The sequence below is a fragment of the Talpa occidentalis genome, unplaced genomic scaffold (genome assembly GCF_014898055.3).
Source record: "Talpa occidentalis isolate TD23 unplaced genomic scaffold, MPIMG_talOcc4v2.1 talOcc4.3, whole genome shotgun sequence".
Classification (NCBI taxonomy): Eukaryota; Metazoa; Chordata; class Mammalia; order Eulipotyphla; family Talpidae; genus Talpa; species Talpa occidentalis.
Genome location: NW_023603184.1, coordinates 142,147,506 through 142,167,515, shown reverse-complemented (window position 1 = coordinate 142,167,515; position 20,010 = coordinate 142,147,506). Strand labels below are relative to the sequence as shown.

Genomic DNA, 20,010 nt, shown 5'->3' with positions numbered 1-20,010 from the left:
AAATGTAAAAGTATATAGGGTTTAAGTGAATGTCAAGAAAGGGTAGTATTCCTTCTTCCACAGTCCTGCTGGCTCTGTCCCCAACTGGCTCTGTCCCCAACTGGCTCTGTCCCCAGGGGCCATGAAGGAGAGCAGGTGCAGCCACCTGTCACCGCCCTGGCAGAGCCCCTCACTCTCCGTGTCAGCCCTCCTGGGGCACACCCAACAAAATGATAAGTCACGAGGAATTTCCAAATACAGAGAAGTAGGAAAGCAAGCACTGTTTTACACCAGATTTTACTTTTTCTCCTTATACCTCCTAAAAACAATTTCGTACATTTGAGCTGGACAGTATTATACTTTTTCATGTCAGCCACTTGCCTTCCTCATCCAACAATACCCAACTTAACATTTATGGACCTCCATAGCTTCATTAAAAAAAAAATAATGACTATGTTTATGGCAGATTTAACTGTTTCTTACTCTTCTTCTGTTTTCCTTTCGTAGCTATTATCCTTCTGAATCCTTTTCTGGCTTAAATAAAATTTGCCCAAAAGTCATTTCTAAGTTCCTTTCATCATGCCACCTCCAATGAAGATTCTTAATAAAGTCTGTATTCATATTTTTGGACTGAATCTAGAATATTTGTATAAACTTTTGACATCACATCCTTAGGACTTTAACCATTTTTCTTATTTAATTTTCAGGATGCACACCACGTCCAGTCATGAAGGACATAAGCAACACAGATCACAAACTTTGCCTATAATTAGAGGCAAAAATGCCCTTTCCAACCCCAAACTCTTACAGATGTTAGACAACAACAGCAGTAAGTAAACCAGAAGAACAAGAGCAAGTTGGTGATCTGTTTTTCTCTGGATATATTTGGGGCTTGAATATGTTACAAGGTTTCAGAAATCTTGCTGTGTCACTGAAATGTAGCTTTTCAAGCTGTAGGCCAGGAATGTTTCTTAGAGGAGAGACTCACCAGGCAGGGGTTTACAAAATGGAGTGTCTTTATGAGAAAGAAAAGCTGGGAGAGGCAAAGCTCTCAATATAACGCAGTGAGAACAGCTCTTCTGGAAACAAGGGCCTTTGGGTGTGGGGTGGGTTATCGGGATCTCTCTCAGCTAGCTCAGAGCCCTCTCTCTGTGGGAGGAGCAGAGCATCCTCATGTCCTAGAAGCAGTGAGTGCAACATCTTGGACCCGTGACACACCTGGTGTCCAATGTGTCAATGAGGAAGAAGTGGAGCCCCATATTTTATATCCGTGTGTGTAGGCAACAGTGGACATGTGACCACAGGTCACAGATTCCTTGACCTGTGAATCTATTTAGGGCCTCTCTGAGGAAGCCCTTAATGGACACTGTCCACTGAGGCTGCACATTTGGTCTGTCAGCCAAGAAGCATAAAACTTGACCCAGATTGAATATGAAAGAAATATGACCCTGTCAAGAGTGAATCGATGGATGCGAAGTAAAAATTAATGGAAATAGACCACGCAGGGTCCTTTGGAAACCCTGCAGCTGACGTTAAGAACAGGTATATATGCTATTTCAGCTCAAGATGCTACAACACAGCGCCACAGGCTGGGTGACTTAAACAGAACATTTATTCCTCACTGTTCTGGAGTCAAGGTGCCAGCAGAGCTGATGCCAAGTGAAGGCCTCTTCCTGACCTGTACATGTTCTCCTCGTGCTGTGTCCCCACATGATGAAGAGAGAACATCTCACTCAGCAATCCGGGGTGTCTTCTTGTAAGGACAGTAATCCCATTCAAGAAAGCCCTGGTTTCAAAGACCCCCATCTCTAAATATCATCACATGGGGGATTAAGGCTTCAACATAAGGATTTGGGGGGACACAAGTCTGAAGCCTGTAGCAGCCATGAAAAACAATCTAGTGGTTTCGATTCAGCCAGTAAGGGCGCTGAACAAACAGAAGCACATTGGTAAATTATTCATCAAAATAGCAGTAGCTGCTGAATATGTTGTAATGGAAGAAAGTTTCTTATAAGGCACAAAGAGTTGTCCGAGGCATTTCTACGTTATACAAGGTCCACTGCGTGTTTTGTAGGCAACTCCAATGAAATCGACATTGGGCACCAAGTGGACATTGAAGCCAACATTGCCACGGAGGTCTGCCTGACCATTCTAGAACTGCTCACCCTCTTCACTCAGATTCACCAGGTGAGTGAGGTCACAGCAACTTCTGCAGTAGGAGCAGCAGGAGGTAGAACTGTCAGGTGTAGTCAAGAATGTTTTATGAAATCTATTAACCTTACATAGAAAGTGGAAGTGGAAAACGTGTTAATGATGAGATTCAGATTTTATCAAAACTTAACTAAAGCTCGATGATATACATGTGCATATTTCACTATTGTGAAACAGTTGACACAATTTATTCCTGCTTTTCCCTATTTCACTGTCAGGTCAGCAGGGCCAAGTGAGAATGTATCTCTGTCTTTTCCACCTCAAAGGAAGCACTGAATGATGGGTAAATCCAACAGATTAATAATGTTGAACATCTTTTCGTATGCCTGTTCACTACCGTATACCTTTGGTGATACAATACTGCTATGTACTATCAGAATGGATAGAACTAAAGATTGACCAGGCCAAATTTTGGCAAGGATATAAAGAAGTGAATGAATCATCACCCAGTGATGATGGGAATGCAAAAGAGCACAAACAGTAGAAGAGTATGGCCACACAAAAAGTTAAATGTACATCTGTCATATGAACAGCTATTGCAATGTTAGATATTTACTCAAGAGAAAGAAAAGCATTTTCCACACAAATTTTTGAACACAAATATTCATAGAGGAATATTTAGTTATTTTTAATAACTAGACACTGGAACAGCTCAAATGTACATCACCAGGTAAATAGACGTTTTTAATGGTGCTGATTGCATGAAATAGCTTGCTAAATGGTTATGCTCTGGGAACTAAGCCATCCAAAAGTTATAGATGTTGTATGATTCCCTTTATATCTCATGTCATAAAATGCAAACTGGAAATTATATGTGAATTATACCTCAAGAAAGCTATTCAAATCATTAGCTCAACGTGACAAACTTACAGGCATTAAGGATGGAACTGGGAAAAGTCAGACCCACTGAATTAAGTCTACACCAAATAGCATAACAGGAAGGAAGCCCTTCTTTTGGGTGAAATGCCAGCATGGTGATAGAAAAAGTGAAAAGCCTTGTTGTAACTCTTTACGGCTCGATGGAAATGTCACTTAAATCTCATACAGCTTATCAGCATTACAGCACCCATGAGGAATGCCTGTCTGTGACCGGTCCCTTCCATCTCTGATCCCATCCACTTACCATGTTCAGGCTTCTCTGTGAACTCCCAAGCTCCCTTCCAACTCAGGCTGCTATTAGCTGTTTCCCCCTCCTGGAACATTCCCCCCAAATCTACCCAGGGCAGACTCCTTCAGCTCAGATGTCAACTCATCCAGTAGAGAAGTCTTATCTAGCCACACCATCTAAATAATCCTGTCCTGGACTCCCTGGTGGTGCAAGGGGTTAAGATGCAACCTATGAAGCTATCCACAGCCACTGCAGCATGTGTTCGATCCCCGACAAGGGAGCTACCCACATGGCACAGCAGATCTCTCCTGACTCACCCGCTGCTACCCTCAGCAGTGTATTTCAGTCAGTCTGCCTGTTCTGTTCCCCACTCTGTCTCTGGTGGGTCCTCTTGCCCCCACACCTCTGGCCTGTACCCCAGTTCCTGTATACATAAATAAATAAATTTTTAAAAAATAATAATAAATAATCCTGTCCTGAAGTAGCTGCTTTCTATCACATCATGTCTTCCTATTGTTTGCTTATGTAGTAGTTTTTTTTTTTTAATCACTACTATGTAAGTTTCATTCAGAACATAAAACCTTATCTTCTTATTTAGCACTTCATTCAGCACCCAGAGTTGTGCCTACCACAATAGCTTTTGAAAGAATACAGGGGTGCTTAACTCATCCTGAATCACTTCTTTGTTAAATTTCCAGAGACAACTCCAACAATCTGAGTGTCAAAATTCATTGATGAAAAGGGTGTTTGATACCTACATGCTCTTTTTCCAAGTCAATCAGTCGGCGACAGCTCTGAAGCACGTGTTTGCCTCCTTGAGACTGTTTGTGTGCAAGGTGAGGGTCTCCTGGGTTCTCCTGAAAGCTGTGTTAAGGATGATAATAAACACATGGTGACCTTTGCATCTCTCATTATGGAAGGAAGACTTATTTTGTTTTGCTTGATTTAGTTTTATTAACATTAAGTAGATTATTTGATTTTATTAGTCTCTTCAACTCATGTCTTAAGTATTTGCAGCAGAAAAATGGCAAAAATCAGTGAAGCCCACTCATGACAAGTTAAAGTTTCCACATTAAAATGGTTAAAGCTATATCTTTGAGGCCACCTGTAAGTGATACCTGTAGGTGAATGCGTCGGGTGAATAGAAGCACTTCAGAACTCTCACTAGGCTTCTTTCTTTCTATCTTTCTATGTGTTCATCCTTCCTTCTAATATTCTTTCTTCCTATCTTTCTTTCTACCTTTCTACCCTTCTGCCTCCTTCCTTCTTTCTTTCCGTTTTTTCTTCCTATCAAAAAAAAAAAAAAAACCAACTCTCCGTTGTTTTGGATTGTCATCAGTTGCTGATGCAAAAGAAACTTACAAGGTAGAGAATGATTATTTCTTGCAAGAAAAGAGAAATACCAACATAGACCTTAATAATATTAAATATATATATAAAATTATATCCTCACTTGCAAATATAAAAAAATAGATTAAAAAAGAAGGAAAAGAGGATTTTGTTCTAGAGAACTTTAAAATTTGAACAGAGCCAAAGGGAGGAAGGACCTTGCTTTACCAGTGCTTTCCTTTCCACAGTTCCCCTCGGCGTTCTTTCAAGGACCGGCTGATCTCTGTGGATCATTCTGCTATGAAGTCCTAAAATGCTGTAACCACAGGTCAAGGTTAACTCAGACGGAAGCATCAGCACTTCTATACTTTTTCATGAGGAAGAATTTTGAATATAACAAACAGAAGTCAATTGTCCGGTCCCATTTACAAGTAAGCACTGCCAGTTGTCATTCATGCTGTTGTGAAAACCATCCATTTGTTCCAGCATTGAAATAAGCCTCCTGTTCCCATGGCAACCAGTTCCCCACTGCTCCACCAGTTTGCCCTTAAAGATACCCATCACACTCCTGGTTCTGAGGAAGGAGCAACTGGACAGAGATCAGCCAAGTCCATGACTCCACTGGTAGTTTGAAATAGAAGTAGAATCACATGGAACACGTAGGCCAGGGAGCCATGGAGGCTCTGGAAGGCCAGGATTATAATTGCATACATTTTCTTCAAGCTCCCCAAGATTCTTGAAGTCTTCTTGAAATATTTAAGATCTAGGAAATTCCCTAGATTACATGGCCTTCTCAAAATCGAATACAAAAAGACATCTTTCATCAGGCCTGCTAGGAGAAATAAACGATAACCTTCACCCAACTCAATGAATTTCTTTAAAACCTCTTTAACTACTTCTGAGTTACTTACTCTTGTCATTTCTCTTTCAGCTCATCAAGGCTGTGAGCCAGTTAATAGCTGACGCTGGGATTGGAGGTTCTCGGTTTCAGCATTCCCTGGCGATCACCAATAATTTTGCTAATGGAGACAAGCAAATGAAAGTAAGACATGCTTTGTGGGCTTTAAAAAAACTAGGAATTTTTGCATCAGTGTTCATTAGAGAGATTGGCCTGTAGTTTTCTTTTTGTGTGTTGTCCTTGTTCGGTTTTGGTATTAGTGTAATGTTGGCTTCATAGAACATATTTGGTATTATCCCTTCCATCTCAATTTTTTGGAAGAGTTTGTGAAGGATAGGCACTAATTCATCTCAGAATGTTTGGTAGAATTCATTTGTAAAAACTAACAACAACAAATGTTGGCGAGGGTGTGGAGAAAAAGGAACTCTCCTGCACTGCTGGTGGGAGTGCAAACTGGTCCAACCACTATGGAGAGCCGTGTGGAGATTTCTTGAACTACTGAACATAGAGCTTCCATATGATCCAGCAATTCCACCCCTAGGTATTTACCCAAATGACACAGAAACAGTTATTCCAAAGGGCACCTGTACCCCTATGTTTATAGCTGCACTATTTACAATAGCGAAGCTATGGAAGAAACCCAAATGCCCAAAAATAGACGACTGGATCAAGAAGATGTGGTACATATACACCATGGAATATTACTCAGCAATCAAAAAAGATAAACACATGCAGTTTGCAGTAACATGGATGGAGCTAGAAGGGATCATGCTCAGCGAAATAAGCCAGAAAGAAAAAGAAAAATACCGGATGGTCTCACTCATAGCAGGAATCTAGAAAACCTAAATAAGAGACCAGAAAAAAGAGTAATCAATACAAAGTAAAAATCAAAATCCACAAGCAACTATAAACCAGAGACACACTTCCAGGGTGGGGGACGGGAGGGAGGGGCGGGGAAAGGAAGGACTAGAGTCAAAATAAGGGGCGGGGGTGCAGTTGTATGGGGAATATAACCAAAATGAAAATGCATCCATTGTGCAAAGATGAAAAAAGATGTAAGAATTATATAAAATAAAATATTTAAATAAATAAATAAAAAACTAGGAATAAGTGAAGCCAGATTCTTTTTGTGAGATATCAAATTCTTAAAACACAAACTCTGTATTTTGATTGTTGAAACTTTAACTGAGTACCTGCATCGACTTTGACTATTTGACTTAATAATTAGCCCTTGTCCTTTCAGCATATAATCTGTTTAGTGGAATCTCTAAGATGTGTGGTTGAATGACATATAACAAGAAAACGCACCACAAATATCCAAAAATACAGTGATTTTCTCATCATCCCATGCTTTTTTTTTAATTAATTTATTTATTTATACATACATACATATATACATACAAGCACTGGGTACAGTCAGAAGCGCTGGAGGGTGAGAGAATTCACCAGAGCCAGAGCGGGGAGCAGAGCAGGCAGAGGGACCGAAGTACACTGCTGAGGGGAGCAGCGGGCGGCAGGAGAGGTCTGCGCGCCATGCAGGACCCTCCTCCGGTGGCCGGGGAGCAGCCGGGGATCGAACCGGCGCTGCAGAGGCTGCGGGCAGCTTCGCAACCCAGCGCTCAACCGCTGCGCCACCGGGGAGGCCCATCATCATCCCATTCTTGACCAAATTCATCTCATCTTTCTTTTAGAGCTTCCCGAAGAGTTCTCCTTTCTTCATTGTAATGGGAAGTCCAAGGATAAGCCTGACTTCAGGGATGGCTGAACTCGGGGATTAAAATGTTTTCAGATTCCCTGCTCCTACTGCCTCTATTTCTATCTCTCTTTTAGTTCAGTGTCACTCTGTCCACTTCATTCACGGCCAAGACCCCCCAGGAGCTTACTCTCTCAGAAACTCTGAGGACGCTGGTGGTTTTATGAATGGAAAAAGCACCTTGTTCTGTAGGGAAATTAAGATTCCAGAATAGAATCTCTTTGACCCAACTTGTGTCATATGCCTGATCCTAAGCCCATCACAGTGGCCCGGGGTGGGTGGGGGGCGGTCCAAGATGCCTGAGAATGATAGAAACCCATTCAGGTCAAATGAACTAGAGCCAGGGGGGAGAGCTCCTCAAAGAACAATTGGGATATTATTACCAGAAGACAGTGGTCTACAAGGAAAAAAAAATGGAGCCCATCATTCTTTCTTTTAATGTATTTTTTATTTTTATTATTTTGCTATAACATTGGTTTACACCATTGTTTGTGTATTAGAAGTATAGAATTCCCCACTTCATGTGTTGTTACCAGCCCACACCTACCACCAAGACACACATAGTCCACACCATAGTCCATTGTGCTCCCTTCCCTCCTTGTCCTTGCCGCACCTCCTTCCTCCACCCCCATCACCCAGTCACCTCATTTCTGTAGTCAGCTTTCTAGGGATACTTCTTACACTGACTTTATCTGCCTCTTTTCTGGGTTCTCTAGATTTTACACATAAATGATACCATCTGGCATTTGTCTTGCTCCTTCTGACTTATTTCACTGAGCATAATCCCTCCAGCTCTATCCATGTTGTTGCAAGTGGCATGAGTTTATCTTTTTGACAGCTGAGCAGTATTCCACTGTGTATATGTACCACACCTGCCTGATCGACTCATCTGTATTTGAGTACTTTGGTTGTTCCACAGTATTTTTAGCCACAATTATATACATAGAATGCGTATGTAAAGAGAGTAAATATTGATGAGCAAGATGTAGAACACACCAAGCTATAATGTGAAGCCAGAATTTATAGCATAACTTGAAGTTAACTGCTGAATTCTAGACAGTTGATGACCCAGGCTCTCTCTTTTTCAAAGAACAGCAATTTCCCAGCAGAGGTGAAAGATCTAACTAAACGTATACGGACTGTCTTGATGGCCACGGCCCAGATGAAGGAGCATGAGAAGGACCCTGAGATGCTGGTGGACCTCCAGTACAGCTTGGCAAACTCCTACGCGAGCACCCCCGAGCTGCGGAGGACCTGGCTGGAAAGCATGGCCAAGATTCACGCAAGAAACGGAGACTTATCTGAGGTGATAGCAAGACTCTGTCTTTCTCTATCGGCATTGTTCTCTCTCTTTTTTTTAAAGATTTATTTATTTATTTATACAAGAACCAGGGTACAGGCCAGATGTGTGGAAGGGTGAGAGGATTCACCAGAGACAGAGTGGGGAGCAGAACAGGCAGACGGACTAAAAGCACTGCTGAGGGGAGCAGTGGGCAAGGCAGGAGAGGTCTGCTGCGCCATGCGGGATTCTCGCTGGCCGGCCGGGGATCGAACTGATTCTTTGGAGACTGCGGACAGCTTCACAGCGCAGCGCTCAACCCACTGTGCCACCGGGGAGGCCCACAGCATTGTTCTCTTTATCAGGAAGATTGGACTTTCATTTCTTTCCAGGAGATGAAAAGTTACCATATTTTCCATAATACACATATGACCCAGTTATGTATTTTGTGCATGACATATGCATGTAAGACTCAAGGATGCTCCAGGTCAGTGCCTTCAAAGAAAGGCCAGAGAGCACCTGCCTTCATAGGAACTGAATGTGAACAGGTGAGACTGACGAGGGAGGTTGGAAGAGTGCCAGAACTTGAGAGGTATATAAGTTAGTGGTGTGTGTTTTAAAACTGGCAATTGGAGCTGAATGAGGAAGTCATCACGGTGAGTAATCAGGTTGGGCTAGTCTGTTCTCATTTGCACCCGTGGGAACTGAGGATGGAAACAGTCACTCTTCGGAGCGACACACAAGGAGAGTACACTGTGTGAAGGTTATAAATCAGTAGCTAAGCCTTCCATGTCAGCATAAACAGTGGGTGGATTTATATGCAGCAATGCACAGTGCCCATGTGATTCAAAGACACCAAGTAGAAAAGTTCTGCTTTATTCCCAGAAATACACCCCTTTGGAGAACTGAGCATGTGTCCTAAAAACTGACACTCCTGGGGCTCCTTGGTGGTACAAGGGGTTAAGTCTCAGCAACCATCCTAGCACGAGTTCGATCTCAGGCCAGGGAGCTGACCCACATGGCACAGCAGAACTCTCCTGTCTCACCCACGGGTCCCCTCAGCCATGCATTTCAGTCAGTCTGCCTGTTCTGCTCCTCAGTCTCTCTGGTGAATCCTCTCACCCTGCACCTCGGCCTACACCCCAGCTTTTGTATGCATAAATAAATAAAATAAATTTTTAAAATTGTATTAAAAAAAACTGACGCTCCTCCTCAACGCAGGTAATGATAGAGACTCTGCAGTGGAAATAGAGCTGACCAGGGGTGTTGCTTAGAAACAGAATGAGAAACCCCAGGTTTCCTTGGGTTGCCCTGAAAATGGTGAGATCCCTCCATAAAACTTCAAGAGGAAAAGAGCTAAATTAATCAAGACCTAATATGTAATGAGCAGTGTTCAAGGCTTTCCAGCGAATTTAGGCAAAAAATATGGCCTGTAGAGTCTGGTTGGAAAGCACACAGGTCAGTGTGTCATCGAGTGCCACGCTGGGTGGAGACCACCTTCAAGGCAACAGAAATATGAAGGGGTGCCATTTTGGAGGGAGAAAAAGTAAGAAAGTAGCTTGTTTTTACTGATTATTTAGATCCAGACACTAGAGTTTCCAAAGTCAACAGGAAAAGAGAACTGTGGGTTTTAAAAGCTGGTAGGTGGGTGGATGGATAGATGATAGATAGATAGATAGATAGATAGATAGATAGATAGATAGATAGATAGATAGATAGATAGATAAAGATGGATATCTTAGATACTAAGAAAGGAAGATAATTCTATGGGAAAATTCTTCCAGTCAGCTAATTTACTCACCTGAAAACTACATCAAGAAAAAACAAAAGTCTCCACATCTGTATTTTATTCTAGATTTTGACCTTTTTGGAAATCTAATTGAAACTTATTTTCAATTCTGTCATTGCAAAGAATTCTATCATATGTTCTGACATGGGATACTGACTCACCTTGAAAGACAAGTCCTAACTAGATAAATAGTAAAATCATGTCATGCCCTCCTTTGTAACTTTGATGCCTTTTTTCCCTACAGGCTGCGATGTGTTACATCCATATAGCTGCCCTCATCGCAGAGTACCTGAAAAGAAAGGGTAAGATGACCAAGTGAGGGGGAAGAATTATAGAAGTCAACATGTTGAATCCTAACATAAAATTAATTCATTAATTTTATATTCATTAATTTCTGTTTTGTTTTATTAAGTAACATTAATTTTCACAGATATTTCTCATTATACTGTATTTTTAAATTTTAACCATCTTCCATGCTTTTTATCATTTTTATTTTCCATGCAACACTGTTCATGGGATGGTCACCTTCTTAACTCAATATGAGAATGCTTTACTGGGTCATGATTTGTGATTTACGTTTGTATTAACACAAACATGTAGCAATGTCCTAACCTCATCTTGCACTACCATAGGTTACTGGAAAATGGAAAAGATTTGCACAGCACCCCTGCTTCTGGACGAGGGCCACCCCTGTGATAACAACCCATTACTAACAGCTCCCAGTGGAGGAAGTGAGTGGTCTAACTGAGCCCATTTACCCCTGGAACAGTGCAGGGAAATCAACTTGTGCTTAAATTTAACTTCAGTAAAATATTTTTATGCATTCCTAGAAGCAAAAACTCTCAGACCGACATGACTTATGTTGCAAAGAACTGAATCTCCTAGCATACCCCATTTAAAACTAATGAAAGTTAGGTTACTGCAAAGTTTTCAGGGACTAGAAATGCATCTTACCCAACATTATTCTAAGTTATGATTCTATTCTGCTACCCATTGGCATGCTAGTCAATCCTTAGGATTGTATTCTGAAATTGATGACTTGTTTGGAATTGTGAAAGAAATCTATTTTAATTTTAAAATATAGTAAAACTAGTTTCAAAATAAGGGATGCGAAAGTGGAGGCATATAGAAAGTATTTTTGTGCATATATGTAACTCTACTTCTAATTTGCATATTTCAATCCAGTTTAAAAAATTTGAACTGATTATAACATATAATAATTTACAGTATTCATTATTTTAATTTAAAATGTTGTATCTTTAAGTTGGGTAAAGATTTTATAACAATAGTAATAGATAATGTATTATAGTTACAGTATTTTGGAAACATAATTGATCTCTTATTCATTCAAATATGTGTGTATTTTGTAAAAACAGAAACATCCCAGGAAAGTCTTAACTGTAACTTAAAAAGCACAGGAGGCACTTCATTAAATTCTATATAAGAACCATTATCTCCATTACAAATAACAAGTATATGAGTTAGGTGTATTATCACCTTTTATTCATAGGTGAAAAAAACTAATTATAATAAAGAAAAAATCAAAATCAACAAGCAACTATAAACCAGAGACACACTATGAGGGGGGAGGGGAGAGGAAGGATTAGGGTCAAAATAAGGGGGTGCAATTGTATGGGGAATATAACCAAAATGAAAATGCATACATTGTGCAAAAATGAAAAATGATGTAAGAATTATATAAAACAAAATATATTAAACATTAAAAAAATAAATAAAAATAAAAATGGCTATATAAGCTTAAAAAAAAAAGAAAGAAAGAAAAAACCAAGAGAAGGTAATCACCTGCCCAGGGCGTGTGTTGGGCTTGTGGTCGGGCTGAGGTTCAAGGACTAGTCTGCTGTATTCCCAGCCACTCATGCTCCACCATTCAGATCTGACCCCTCCTCTGGGGACATGACCCACTATCATCCGTTTTCATATCTATAGAGCTAATCCTTTTTAATCTTGGTGGTCAAAATGTAAGAAAATATGAGGTTTCTAGATAATGTGAAAGAATAAAAATTAGCAAACATTGGCCATTACCCATGCACTGACCACATGAGTAATTTTCTCAAATACTAATGTTTGGAGTCCTTCAACTGTCTTTTGAAACAGACATTTGTGTCTGCAGTCTAGCAAATGGAAGAGACAGGTCAAAGAGACTAATTACATCAGAACATTGTCTATAAATTGTGTTCTGCCCATAAAGCCATGCCAGTTCCTTATAGAAAAGAGACCACCTACAATTGATACAAAAACTATAAAAAGGGGAACACTGGTTGTCTGGCAGCGAGCATTTAGTAACAGTTATATTCTAACCACCTCGGTGATTGTGTGAGCCTTATCAGGTCGTGTGTGTGATCTCTGGTTAGGTCATGAAGATTGGCATTAGCTAGTGCAAGCAAGAGTTGACTCAAATAATAATGCTGTATTGTGGTTGGTTCTCCATAGGCCTGTTCTCTATGGGCTGGCCAGCTTTCCTGAGCATTACACCAAATATTAAAGAAGAAGGAGCAATGAAAGAAGATTCTGGGATGCAAGATACACCATACAATGAGGTTAGACCAGAATCAGCTCAATGATAATCATGTAAAAAGATGCACTGAATTATAACATTAAGCTAAGTCATTTAATATTGACTTAGGCAAAATGAGATGCAGGCTGAAATTAAGCTAAGATTAGTAGTTATTAGATTCTATTGATAAAGCATAATTTTCAATGAAAATATAAATCAAACTTCTCTAAGATAGACCCAAATACATTTAATCAACTCTCACATAAATCTCTAGTCTCGGTCAAGGTGACAAATGCTGAAAATTTTGTGAGCTGATCACAGCTAATTTTTCAATGCATTAGAGAGTTTATTTACAAATGTACTTCAACCAAAAGAGCTCACTAGAAACTTCAGTATGCAGTGTTTTTTTTTTTTTTTCATTTATGAAGACTTCTATTTAGAATTAAAGAAATAGAGTTCCTCTAATCACGTAAGTGAATTATTTCCTAAACTAAGTTTTTAAATCCCAATATTAACATAGATTTTTGAAAAGGAAAATAAGGCAAATTTTGGAGTGGATTATAGTGAACTTGTACATATAATTCTATATTAAGAGTACATTGCAGGGGCCTCCCTGGTGGCGCAAGGGGTAAAGCGCAGCTCTATGAAGCAATTGCAACCTCTACAGCACAAGTTCAATCCCCAGCCAGCCAGGGAGCAACCCACATGGTGCAGCAGATCTCTCCTGCTTCACCTACTGTTCCCCTCAGCAGTATGCATCACTCAGTCTGCCTGTTCTGTTCCCCACTCTGTCTCTGGTGAATCCTCTCACACCCACACCTCTGGCCTATACCCCAGCTCTTGTATGCATAAATTAAAAAATCTTTAAAAAAAAAAAAGCAGTACATTGCAGACAGATGGTAAATGAAACTACATATCTATAGTATTTCAAAGAACATGTTAGAATTGTTTTTTAAAGAAAACATGCCAATAATATTAATATCTACTTCCTTTTAGAGGGTGTATAATTTGATTCTGTTAAACCACTAATACATGTGAGGCATCATTCAGGCTCTCAATGAGTCTAGAATCTTGCAAAAGACAAACTTCTTCTTGGTGAGGAGTAGCCAGCTTAAAACCCAGCTGCTATAAATCTAGGTATCATATATGGCTGCAGTGAAAAGGGGAACAATTTTTTTACATAACAGTGGTTGGATTAGGGGTAAATAAATAATACCCTTTTGCCCAGGGTCTTAACTTTTAATAGGACCAGAAAGTGTCAAGTGAGAAAATAATGTTCTTATAGGTATAGCAATCACACAGGCAAAAGTGGGGGCTGATGTGTTCTAAGGGTGGAGTAGTACAGTATGGTCTGGCCCAAGTAAAGTCTGTGGCAGAGTGCTGAAAGAGGGGGTGCTGAAACTGGGGATGCCGAAAGGGAGATTGGTGGCCAATTATGGAGCTCCCTGAATGCCTTGCTCACAAGATTGGACAGCAGTCCACAATGGAGTTCCCACAAAAGTTTAGGGTAGTGCAGATTTCATGATTAGATTTTATGTTCTAGAAAAGATATTATGGGAGAGTAACACATAGCACCAACTAGCAAGAGGAAACAGATTAGCTTGAACACTACTGCTGAAATCAGTAAGGATGGGTTGGAGGTTTGAGCTAAACCAGTGACAGTGGGGATGCAAAGAACGAGACTGATCTGAAGACATTCTCTAGATTTAAATTAGCAAGTTGGAGGGACTAATTAGGTGATAGTAATGAGGAGTCCAAGAAGATATCACTGTCCTTTCCAGGATGGATAGAGGTTGCCACCAACAAAGTTAGGGAACACACAAAACCCAGTATGGAAAAAATTGACGATGCAACAATTTGAAACCAAGTTTTAGGATGAGCTACCCTATTAGTATCATGGAAAATCTCATTTCCACTTGGGGGGGTTGCAGAATATCCTGGTGGAGCAGCTCTACATGTGTGTGGAGTTTCTTTGGAAGTCTGAGAGATACGAGCTCGTTGCTGATGTCAATAAACCCATCATTGCCGTCTTTGAAAAGCAGAGAGACTTCAAGGTATGTTTGCTAGACCTGAATGTTAGTGAAAAATCCTACTTTAAGGGCCTCCCTGGTGGCGCAAGGGGTTAAGACGCAGCACTCTGAAGCTATCTGCAGCCACAGCAGCATGAATTCCATCCCCAACCAGGGAGCAACCCACATGGCGCAGCAGACCTCTCCTGTCTCGCCTGCTGCTCCCCTCAGCAGTGTATTTCAGTCAGTCTGCCTGTTCTGCTCCCCACTCTGTCTCTGGTGAATCCTCTCACCTCCCCACCCCCGCACCTCTGGCCTGTACCCCCAGTTCTTGTATGCATAAATAATCTTTTTTAAAAAATTCTACTTTAAGTTGGGGAATTATTTGTAATTTTCAGGCATAGAAACTCCCTGTGATGATACCTTTTACTGCATTGTGTTTGACATAAAACATTGTATAAATTTTAAGTGTACAATATGTTGCTTTGATACTTTTTTGTATCAGACTATACCTTACTATATTAAACACCCTGCTTTCTATGTCAGCATCATCTTTATGACACCCTTCAATTTATTGTTTCAGAAATTATCAGATCTCTACTATGATATTCATCGGTCATATCTAAAAGTGGCGGAGGTGGTGAACTCAGAGAAGCGACTATTTGGTCGCTACTATCGTGTGGCATTTTATGGACAGGTGAGCTCACTGGGAGTGACGTGGTGATAAATTCTGTTGAGCAACTGAATGTTGTTTTTCACTGTTTCCGAGATTTCTAACACCATGTGCCAGACAACTGAGGGGGTGTGGGTATGGAGGTATCTGGTGTATTTGAGTGTTTCTAAGGGTGAGAGTCTATGAGCACGAACTGAATTGTCCGTAAGCATAAACTGACTTGAAAAACAAATAAGCAGAGAAATCCATGGGTCTTAATAGATGCTGAGTTAGAACAGTGATTTTTAACTTCCTAGAGAAAGAAGGTGCTTATTTTTCCGCATCCTTGTCTTCCCAGCTCACCCTGAAATATCTAATTACAGTTTGCATCATATATTAAAGTAAAATTTAATTGACTCTGCACAAGGAATGAAAGTCCCAGCATCCTAGGAAATAAAGTATCCCTAAGGGTTCTGCCACATCAGAGCTGCAAACCTCTGGCTTTGTGATCATGTGTTTTTTTTTTTTTTTCTTCTACCTGTCACTCTTTCTAGGCAGAACTTTGCATGGTTATTTTGTTTCCTATCTTGCAGTTCAAGGTGAAGTTAAAATTATCTTTCTCAACTTATCACATAAGCAATGAGCAAGGCTGAGAATGTTAGCTAGTCAGTTTGCTGGCCTGAAAGCAAAGTGAATATTATATATTAATGAGGACTGTCTCTGAGCGGTGCTTTAAGTAGCATAAACCCAGACACCATCCTGTCTCTCTTCAGGAATATTTGCAGTGCCGTTATATTTCATTAGACAATGACTCTGATAGCTGAATAGTCCATCTTTTGTCTTCTCCGTGGCGACCATGCTCATGGTACATGAGCATGGTGGTCTCATGTACGTTTTTTCTTCCCTCATGGAAGGCACCGTTGCAGTGACTTCTTGTTCTCCTGAGTCTTTTAAGGCTGCAACAGGAGTCAAATCCAGTATGTTTTTTCTAGATCATTTTCCATGGAAGCCTTTTGAAAAACAAAATACATGTTTTCCTTTGATCAGCAAAGTCAACTTAAATACTGATCTGTGAATGAACAGAGATGACTGTTCTCTACCTGGGAAGGAAAGCGCCCCCCAGCAGCCACTTGCCGAAATAGGTTAATCTCCCCCAGATTTCAGCACCCTGGTTGTGGAGACAGAGGGAGTCAGTGATGAAAGAGACTAAACTTACGTATTTTGGGGCTCCCTGGAAAAGTACCTGAACTTGTTGAAATGATAGTATATTTGAGGAGAGGAAGAAATGTGGGAATCTTGAAAGTCATGAAGAAAATTAATTTTTCTTTGGTGACACAATAACAAGAAAAATGGTAGAAAGTGCCATCAGGAAAGGAATGTGGATGATGAGCGATGGGCAGGGAAAGAGAGGGTTTCCCGGGAAAAGTGCCAGGCTGATGGAACCACACAGACATGGCCCATGAATTGTGCATTCTGCTAACCAAGGAGTTGTCGGACAATAACTCGTCTGACAATCTTTCCAGCCAGAAAAAAGAGTGAACCTCCATTAATACTGTGGCCATGAAAGCCAGTTTCTCCAACCCGTCTCTAAGATACAGGCCACTAAGCAGGTAGAAGCAGATGGTGCAGCTTTCCAACTCAATTTTAATGCCAATGTCTAATCTTTTCTTCCTCTGGTGTTGATTGATTGTCCAGGCGGTGGTAAGTTTTCTCTCTCTGCATTTGCATGCTCTAATAATCCTCACACCTCCCTATCTGGTTTTACTGAACCTTAACTTTTTTTGTGCAAGTCAATATTTGGTACAAAGGTGAGATCATCCTGCTTCCATTCATGTTGGAGTCATTCTGCATTTCTTCAACTAAATTGTGTTTATTCCAGCTATCTGAATTACAAAAATGTATCCTTTATTTTTCATGTACATTGTCTTTCTGCACAAAGAGAAGCGTAGTCTGAAAACCTACACACACACACACACACACAGAGGCATCACTGTTGGATAAGTGTGTATAGCTGATGCTTCCTGTCTGCAGGATGATGGCATGGTACACTGAGTAGTGATTTCCTTCCCAGACACTGTGAGTTGCAGCCTGCAAAGAAAAGCATGGTGGTCAGTTCCAGAAGTAGACAGTGGCCGTCAATGGGCACCTATGAGGAGACTACGAGGTCATTTGGGAAAGGACCTGCTGTTTTCCCAAATGATATCCCAGTGACACAGGCTCTCTATGGTGAGGGCCCAGGCCTTTTCAGAGGTGCTGCTATTAATTCCCAGCACAAAAGACCAATAGTGGATTAAATTTCTACCCCTTAGGTCAGCATAACGCTCCTGAGACACAGAAAGAAGCAATATAAGAAATTTTGGGAAAAAAGACAAGGCAGAAATACCATCCCATGTTGGAACATCAAAGTCTGTGACTCAGAATTTTCTTTGCAGTTCTGAGCCTATGAAATTGCCTATATTCAGTTGTTTTTTGGCCTATAAAGTTAGCAACTGACTTTCATGTGAGTCAGCATAATTGTGGTCGAGTAAACTGGAAAGACAAATTCTCTCAGCAGCCACAAGGTGTCCACAATCAGCTCTGCTTCTCTGACCAGTACATACTTTTTTGTAATTCTTTGAATCCCTTCCTGCGCCCATGCCAAACCAGTATGTTCTACCTTCACTTATAAATTTGCGATCATGGGTCCTTAACTCACCTACTAAAAGAATACTTCAAACCCCCTGTACTAAAGAGACTGAGGGGTGATGGGGAAGGATCGGGGGGAGCTACTTTCGAATGACCTGACTTTGTTTTCTTGCAGATTCCTCTGTAAAGTGTGCTGATTACGCACCTGGCTTTTATTTTTAACACTGCTAGCCCTCTCAGTTGTCTTTATTAAAAATTCCCCCTTGAGCTTATCAGGCAAAGTGTTTTGTTAAGTGTGCAGTTGCAAATAGATGCTTGCCATGGTCTCCCACACACTCAAACCTCAAGCACCTTTGAACCAGGAGGCTTTTCTTTTTTTTTTTTTTTTAAATATTAAATTTTATTTTTATATTCCCCCATACAATTGCAAACGCCCCATTCTGACCCCAATCCTTCCCCTCCCACCCCCCACCCCCCAAAAAGTGTCTCTGAACCAGGAGGCTTTTCTGTTCTCAGTCGTCATCGTTCAAATGATAGTTGAATGCCGGTCCCAAGACCACACAGGAGGCGCGAACTATGATATTCAACACAGCAGACAGAGCCCTTGACTTTACACGATGGCAAGGAAATACCAAGTAGATCTGACCACCTCTCCACACACACACACACACACACACACACACACACACACACACACACGTGTGCAGAATGAAGATCCAGAGATCTAAGAAAACATCTTTGCTGCTTGATTAGCACCGTCCCATGATCAGAAATAATTTCATTTTCATGACAGCACTTTATGTCCTGGCAAAATTCACCTTTTACTATCCAGATGGACATGTCTTGCAGTCATGTGACAAAGACTAGGGAAATACCAAATGCAATGGCTCTTTGCCTCCACCCTGGCCTTGGGTAAATATTTCAGCAGCCCACGTGCATGAGCGCGTTCATCTCTCAGGATCAGCTAAGTGGTTGTGTAATGTCTGCTCTGAGCCAAACACGAGAAGAAAATGAGTTGAAAATTGTTCCTTTGTGGCAGGAACTTTAAAAACACAAGTCTTGCATGTTATGAATTTCCTAAGGCAACACCTGGCATCATTGACTATGGAAATTTTACTCAGCAGCCTCTAGAAAGCACCCCCAAAAGTGTCCCCCAAGTATTCATTTCCATTGTAAGGAAACAGTAGTGATCAATCATCAACTACAGTCAATGAAATCCTTCAGCTCTGATATTTAGCATGAAGTAGACAGTGAATCCCTACTGCATGACTTAAAAGATCAAACGTCCCCCAAATGAATTAAGTAAAAGGCCTGAGGGAAGCTTATTTTGTGCACCAGAGAATGTAGATTCTTGGTTCTCAGTGAAGCATCCATAGGTTAGATGCATTTCAGAATCTTGATGGAAAAGGGAAAGGAGGTCTTGTGGCATTTGAAAAAACACCATCCCCATTTTGGGGTGTGATATGCCCCTCTGACTCTCCAGCAATTTGGAAGTTGCTGGTATAGAACCTTTGTTACTGAATTCATGGTTCTATGGGACCACTTGTCTGCTTTCTTGTAGCCTGTCTTAACAGTTAAATAATAAAATATTCTAATATTTGCTGACCCCTCTCTTACACACTGGATTCCTCCTTGAATGCATTCCTTTGTGAACTTTAGATTTGTCAGATAAAATAGCAGGGGCGATTTGCTATCCCAATAATGATCCACTGGCGTTGCAAAATTCTGTAATAATCTGCAAAAACAGAAGGAGTCAGTGATCTTAGTTGTCAGTTTATTGAATTACATTTTTATTATCCTCTGTTGCCTTGAAGTTTCATAAACCATGCATGTTAACTCTATTGGTTCAAAGTCCCTATTTAA

General features: G+C 40.7%; 1 protein-coding gene across 7 annotated transcripts in view; it reads left to right on the top strand.

The window, feature by feature from the left end:
* The window catches only part of DOCK10 (dedicator of cytokinesis 10), a 244,890-nt gene that overhangs the window by 209,958 nt on the left and 14,922 nt on the right, over positions 1–20,010 (top strand). For all 7 annotated transcript variants that reach the window (XM_054700111.1, XM_037524147.1, XM_037524149.1 and 4 more), the window contains exons 40-50: positions 687–808; positions 2,054–2,166; positions 3,997–4,134; positions 4,876–5,058; positions 5,559–5,669; positions 8,369–8,584; positions 10,591–10,648; positions 10,979–11,077; positions 12,798–12,904; positions 14,793–14,915; positions 15,454–15,567. In XM_054700111.1, the coding sequence (XP_054556086.1) occupies positions 687–808; positions 2,054–2,166; positions 3,997–4,134; positions 4,876–5,058; positions 5,559–5,669; positions 8,369–8,584; positions 10,591–10,648; positions 10,979–11,077; positions 12,798–12,904; positions 14,793–14,915; positions 15,454–15,567 (1,384 nt within the window). The remainder of the gene's footprint in view (positions 1–686; positions 809–2,053; positions 2,167–3,996; positions 4,135–4,875; positions 5,059–5,558; positions 5,670–8,368; positions 8,585–10,590; positions 10,649–10,978; positions 11,078–12,797; positions 12,905–14,792; positions 14,916–15,453; positions 15,568–20,010) is intronic.